The sequence below is a fragment of the Onychostoma macrolepis genome, chromosome 01 (genome assembly GCF_012432095.1).
Source record: "Onychostoma macrolepis isolate SWU-2019 chromosome 01, ASM1243209v1, whole genome shotgun sequence".
NCBI lineage: Eukaryota > Metazoa > Chordata > Actinopteri > Cypriniformes > Cyprinidae > Onychostoma > Onychostoma macrolepis.
Window position 1 is genome coordinate 29,592,771 of NC_081155.1, and position 6,888 is coordinate 29,599,658.

The window sequence follows — 6,888 nt, forward strand, 5'->3', positions numbered from 1 at the left end:
AATAATAAGCAGTTTACACTAATAAACACACCACATTTTCTGTATTAAGGTGAACACACTGGAGTCTTTAGGATTCTCCTTTAACTGAAACATGTTGTGGGATACATTATCTTCCTACTTTACTGCACCACTGGAGCTGGTTACAGCTAATGATCACTTCTACCTGGATCTAGTTTTATATGGGCTTGAATTGACATAGGCTACTATATTTTTTGCACAGTATTGATTGGTTTTGGTTGCCTTTAAACTTTGTACAATAACAAGTCTTTATCGTCTCATAGCCTACCTCGAGTGCATTAATGTGACATTAAAATACATTTTATGTCAACGTGCAGAGTTTTATAGTTAACCTCTGTGCAACTGGTGAGATCAGTCCTGGTTTGTAAATATTTCCAGATACTGGCACCTTTTGAGCTGTTGGCCAGGTTGTTTTCTTCTGCATTTGAGGATGCATTCAAAACTTCCTGCAACGGTTGTGGTTAATACAATAGCTGGGAAACTGGCTAATATTTTGGAATCTAAAAACGTAGGATTTAATTATTCTTTAAACATCTCTCAAAAATGACTTGCACAATTTGAAATGCTTAAGATACATATGAACAAATTAGATTTTAGAGGAAAAGATTATCAGTGAATAATAAGTTTTATTTCAGTCTTCTCCTCACACAAAGCTATTGGATCTCATAATATTTTAACTACAGTGTGTGATTGGTTTGGACCACTTATAGTGACTTTTGACAGCCTGTGGTCAGCTTTCACTTTTAAAGGTATGGAAAGAGTAAACATTTGATTCATTTGCATCTGCTAAGGATGTTTAAGGTTATAGCCTATATTCTTGTATTTAACAACAAAATAAAAAAAGGTGAATCTGTGGCAATGTAATTACCTACATAATTAAAGCTGAGTTTTTACCTTTCATTTTTTTAGCAGCTAGAGAAAGACGAAGAGCACCCCCTACCGAACACTCATCAGCTGCCTTACATTTACATACTAAATGAATGGTTCTTTTTTTATTAAAATAACCATAACTCTAAATAACAAAAAATATATAATAACAATAAGTGAAAGGTATAAAACATATGAACAGTTAACCTAAATTTCATACAATCTCCCTATCGCAGGTAATAATCCGCACTGTTCCTCATTCTTGCATGTTTGCTTGGATACGTTGGCTAACCTTTTGTGTGAATTACGGTCATCTGGTGATAGGTGGCAGTGTGGAATAACTAAAAGAGATTTTGTGACGCGTAATGTGCGAGACGTTCAAACGCAAGCAGGAATATACGTCGATGTAAACAATGCGTTCAGTTATTCATATTGCCACGAGGTTTTCTGCTGCCTTCTTCTCTTCACAGTCCTCTCGGAAAAGCACGACTTTATTTTCACCTGCTTCCATTCACATGAGAAAAATGGCGCATTACATTACAGAGCTGAGAGGACGGCCAAACTCTACTGACCACAGGGTTTACTTGAGTAAGTTTGCCCTTCTCGTCTTTTAATGTCATTCATAAAAATGAGCATTATAAACGGCTCACACCTCTCAAATAAAATGATTATTGGTGACAGAACGTTAGGTCGCTGTTTGGATTTATGCGCTCTAACGGCGGGAGATTTCTGAACGTCATAAGCAAGAGACAGAACATGCATATGCATTTACGGTTAACACTCACGCAAATTAAAACCTAACGATTAAACTATGTAATTTTCCCATTTATCGTTGTATTCTGTACACTTTACGCTTACTACATATGGTCTAGCAACACACAAGGTCTCATGGTCTTTTAAACACAGAGTAGAGAATACTTCATTGATACCTTGAGATGAATGATACAGATTGTAACATTTGCTTTGCAGAAACTTCAGATGGAAAGTACATATCCCCTTTCCATGACATTCCTCTGTATGTTGCTGATGAACTGGTTGGTATAATGTACTTCAAATCAGTGATGTTATGTAGTAATAAATAAGTTAGGAATTGATTGAATAACCTAATTTACATCAAGATAACAGGCACAGTTCTTACCCAGTCTATTTTCAAATTTTGTTGGCGTTATGTTTCTCACATATTAGGAATGTGGTGTTCCACCAAAGAAGTTTAAAACGAACGAGGTAACCATTCATCAATCTACACATTTTTGGGAACTTATTGTCGCAAAATAGAAGTTAATAATGTTGTGCTGTCTTTAACAGATATTGTTTAATATGGTTGTAGAAGTACCTCGTTGGTCAAATGCCAAGATGGAGGTAAGTATATTTTTACAGAGTTGTAGCAGTTTTTCAAGTGTCTGACTGTGGCTAAGATGTCCAGCAATTCTCTATTTCTTTGAATTGATCAGTTGGCTGATTTGGCCAATAAATAAGAAAACTAATTTAACATTGACTATAAGATTCACATGAGAAGAAGAATAGAAAAGAAAAAGAAAAAGAAAAAAAAATCAAGTCTGTTTTTTATATAAATCAATAGGTTGCCAAAAGGAAGATTTATCTGCCAAAAATAATTATAAATAATACCACATAGCTAACCATGTAAATATAGCCTAACTTTGTATCTGGGCTGTATAGCTTCGGGCTTATACAGTAAGTACCAAATCAATCATAATAATTACATTTTGATATTAAATTTAAAATGTTAATCCTTTAAATACTGTATGTTCTGATTAGGGCTGCCACTAAGGACTATTTTTATTTCGACTAATTTATCAATAAATCAATTAATCTAAACGCTAAATTTCCCACAAAAAAATCAACAATTTTACTTAAGAATATTTTATTAAACTATATTTTATTAGACCAAATGAAATCCAAATTTCTATGAAATCCTTTTTTTTTTAATTTTTTTTTTTTAAAGCAAAAGTAAAGTGCAACATAGAATGCAAGAAGCAAGTGTCCATCTCATAGTCCAAATCACTGAAATCAAAGTTCAGTATTATAGTGTAAGAATGGCAACATATCCACGTGTTCTAGTCTACTACTAATAAAATTATAATCAAAAAACACTTTTTAAAGGACTATTTACCAGAAATATTATTTAGCAGAATTTATTTAGGAGAAAAATGTAAATGTGCAGTATTTCTGGAAAAAAGAAAGAATCATTTTAATAAAATTAATTAATTGGAGATGCTTTTGATTATTAAAATTTAATGGAACCATTAAAATGGAATCCAGAAAATAATGGAAAACAGAATTTGGTAAAGATAAAACTGTAAAACTCAATTAATTAGACAGGCTTTTTGATTAATAAAATTTTATTTAACCATTAAAACAGAGTATAGAAAAATGAAAATGGAAAAAACTGAATTTGGAAATAAAACGGATTTCATAGGGTCCTATAATTATAATAATTTTTTTGTGGTAATAAAAATAGATGCAAGTGAACAATAGCCTTTAAAATTACTTAAAATACATATAGGCTATAATAGCAATGAGGCAATAATAATTAGTTCAAATAAAATATCAAAAGCAAGAAATCGTTCTAGTGTTAAAATACATAATGTATTAAAAACAATAGAGCTAATGTAGATTACGCATTACAACAAAGGCGATTGTTTTTACACATTACTGTGCTATCTAATCCTTGTTTAATATCGACCAAGCACCATTTAATTCAAATGTCCACTTAATCTTTAATATTTGGCCATTTCTTTAGGACAGAAATGCTATAGCCACTGTAATTAAATGAATATGTGGACACCAAAACGTGTAAACTCAGAGTGAGGGTTTGAGCTTTTATTTTGAAACCGCGATGTATTCTCCTGTGCTTGCGTAGATTTATAAATTATTTACCGTACAAATCTGATGAAATGGCACATGTTGTGTTCCCAGATGAACGTTATAATAAAACCAAACTCACAACAACATGCAGAGATGGAGTTTGAGACGCTCCACACATGTAAATGATAACAGTTCCTTGTGGAACTACTGTGAACGGAGCCGCTGTATATCATGCAGCCTTGGAAAACAGTCTAATAATGTGTTTTATGGATATTATCTTTTATGTTTTATGGATTCTCGTCCGTGAAATGCACCACTTCCGGTATTTTGCCGGTTAGTCGAGGATTGTTAAAAATCGAATAGTCGAATCGTGACAGCCCTAGTTCTGATATTGTGCTTAATGCAATAGTATGTTATTTTTATTTTTTGTCCACAGATAGCAACAAAGGAACCACTAAACCCGATCAAGCAAGATGTGAAGAAAGGCAAGCTGCGATATGTTGCTAACATTTTTCCACACAAAGGTTACATTTGGAACTATGGTGCACTTCCACAGGTGATGTCATGTTTTGATTATGGCTATGATTTTCAAAACTGTCTGCAATCTGATTTGAACATCTTAATTGTACAGTATTCTTGCGTTGTGTGTATGTGTGTAACGTTTTTTATTATTAATCCTCTGTAAAACTATATAAATTCTAAAAATACTTTTTTTTTTTTTTTTTCTTAAACAAATGTTTAAAGACATGGGAAGATCCCAGCCACACTGACAAGGAAACCATGTGCTGTGGAGACAATGACCCCGTAGACGTGTGTGAGATTGGCTCCAAGGTGGGAACCACTGGTTGATATAATATTTTACAAAACTATTTAAACCATTTTGCAGTTTTGTGTTTCACAAAAAAAAAAAAAAAAGTTCAAAACACTGAAACCTTAAAATCAATATTTCTCAGTCTTTTTTAAATTATTTTTTAATGACTTTTCAGTCAATTCTCATATTATTTTGTATACCTCTATGACAGTTTGACTTCTTTTCCCCTTCTAACGCTGTGTAGGTGGCATTTTTGGCCCATTGTTCCATCAGTGTATTAATATTTTGCGTTACACATTCTTCTTTCTTTCCTAACACAAATTGGTTATGGGTCTGATTACTACCACTCTAAGCCACTGTATATTTCTGTGTCACAGGTGTGTGTAACAGGGCAGGTGATTCAGGTTAAAGTTCTTGGAATTCTGGCTTTGATAGATGAAGGAGAGACTGACTGGAAGTTAATAGCCATCAATATAGAGGACCCTGATGCATCAAGCCTTAACAGTTGAGTAATTTTAAAAAAATGTTTATGTTGTTATTGTATTATCAGCATTTATGACTGTGTAATCTCAACTAGTGTATCTTTAACAGGTATTGAGGATGTGAGAAAGATTAAGCCTGGTCACCTTGAGGCTACTGTGGATTGGTTTAAAAAATATAAAGTGCCAGATGGGAAGCCTGAGAACCAGTTCGCATTCAATGGACAGTTTAAGGATAAGGTAGTGTATCATGGAAGATTGATTATGAGAGTGAAGTGGTTATCCATTTAATGATCAATCATCTAATGTTAAGGTTGTTGATATCATGTTAGGACTTTGCGTTAGAAGTCATAAAATCAACACACAGCTACTGGAAAGCATTAGTGTTGAGAAAAAAGATGAAAGGTGATGAAATTGTTTGGTGAGTGTAAGATTTGATTTTTATTTCAGATTTATTAAATGACAGCAGAGTTTCTCTTTGTAATACATTTTAGTTTTTCTACTTTTCAATTGCTTGATATTTTTTAGTCATTGTGATGACCATTTAGATTTTTGTGACTGTTTACTTTGATCCGTCTCTTTCTTAGTCAAAACACTTCCTTATGTGACAGTCCGTTCAAATGCAGTGATGCAGAGGCCAGGACTATACTTGAAGCTGTGAGTATTGATATCCTTTCATACTAGCAAATTTTTGTCATTTGACAGAAGACAAATACTCTTTTGCTGTTGTAGGCTGCAGAATATGGGGAACCCCTCCCAGTACCATCTGAAGGTAAAATTGTATTAATTGTTTTTTAATACTTGTACAAGTTACATGACTTTGTTAACTTCATTTCTATTTTGCAGTGGACAAATGGCACTTCTTCACAAAGTAAAAGATCATTCACTCTCTGCAGTGTCGTCTCAGAAGAAGGTAGAAAAGGCCAGAAGATGCCTTTACATGGGTTCAGTAATGTCCCTGGTGCAAAGATTTTTGTTTTAGTAATGTTTTAGTTTTTAAAACATTGCTTTATTTATTATAACAAGACACACACACACACACACACACACACACACACAGACACCTCTCATTCATTTGGTGAAATGACCAAGTTATTTTTGCAGTAAAATTGGTGAATATGTTTGTTCTTAAAATGCACGTGTTTCAGTGCCAAAGCTCATGTTCATACTTTAAAGGTTGAATAATTAATCACTACAATTTGAGGTTTTACTTTTTTCTTCTTCAAACTTTTACAGTGCCTTTTCATGTGTGTGTGTGTGTTTTATTTCTATTCATACACCTATTCTGACAAGTCATGTAGGAACAAGTGAACAAGTTTAAGCTTAGGTACAAGTGTAAGAAAACATTGGTTCCTATTGTCAGTAATTACAAACCAAAAGTAAATTGGGTATTAGGACAAGAAGAGTTTGTCTTGGCAAGATGACCAAGAAATCAAACTCTGTAGCAAGAATGTGAAGTTCCATGCCTGATTTAAAAAATAAATAATACTCCACTTCTTTCCCTGGAATGTGTACCATCAGAATCAAGTACAAGTATACAGGAAATAAAAAATAATCAATCTTTTTTGTTTTCCATGGTAATATATTTACAAAATAAAAAGTGTTTAAATTGTAACTTTAAAAAAAGCTTGATTATTTTATTAATGCATTGAAAGAAAAATTGTGTTTTAAATGTATTATAATTTAAATCTTATCAGTAATTGTAAAAAAAAAAAAATAATAATTCACAACCTTTGTTAGTAATCTAAAATAATGAAATGCAAAAAATAATTATAAAATCAAAGTGTTGTAAAGAAATAAAACATCAACGCTTCCAAGGGTCAATTATTTATAATTTGTACCATTTGCAAATTATAAATAAAACCATATTATATGTTTGGTTTATTT

General features: G+C 32.5%; 1 protein-coding gene across 1 annotated transcript; it reads left to right on the top strand.

Moving 5' to 3' along the window:
- The first annotated feature begins 1,151 nt into the window (after window positions 1-1,151).
- On the top strand, window positions 1,152-6,562 carry ppa2 (inorganic pyrophosphatase 2). Its single transcript, XM_058770438.1, has 12 exons — window positions 1,152-1,473; window positions 1,855-1,919; window positions 2,071-2,109; window positions 2,191-2,244; window positions 4,148-4,267; window positions 4,456-4,542; window positions 4,900-5,026; window positions 5,114-5,241; window positions 5,334-5,422; window positions 5,589-5,658; window positions 5,734-5,773; window positions 5,848-6,562. The coding sequence occupies exons 1-12, from the start codon at window positions 1,299-1,301 to the stop codon at window positions 5,874-5,876; spliced, it is 1,023 nt and encodes a 340-aa protein (XP_058626421.1). The 5' UTR covers window positions 1,152-1,298; the 3' UTR covers window positions 5,877-6,562.
- Window positions 6,563-6,888: the final 326 nt, after the last annotated feature.

What these genes read in the sequence shown, in the direction of transcription:
- ppa2 (XM_058770438.1), top strand. Translation starts at nt 1,299, where the DNA reads ATGCGTTCAGTTATTCATATTGCCACGAGGTTTTCTGCTGCCTTCTTC. An exon ending in TGACCACAGGGTTTACTTGA is followed by an intron (nt 1,474 to 1,854) that starts GTAAGTTTGCCC and finishes TTTGCTTTGCAG; the next exon opens with AAACTTCAGATGGAAAGTAC. An exon ending in CCTCCCAGTACCATCTGAAG is followed by an intron (nt 5,774 to 5,847) that starts GTAAAATTGTAT and finishes TCTATTTTGCAG; the next exon opens with TGGACAAATGGCACTTCTTC.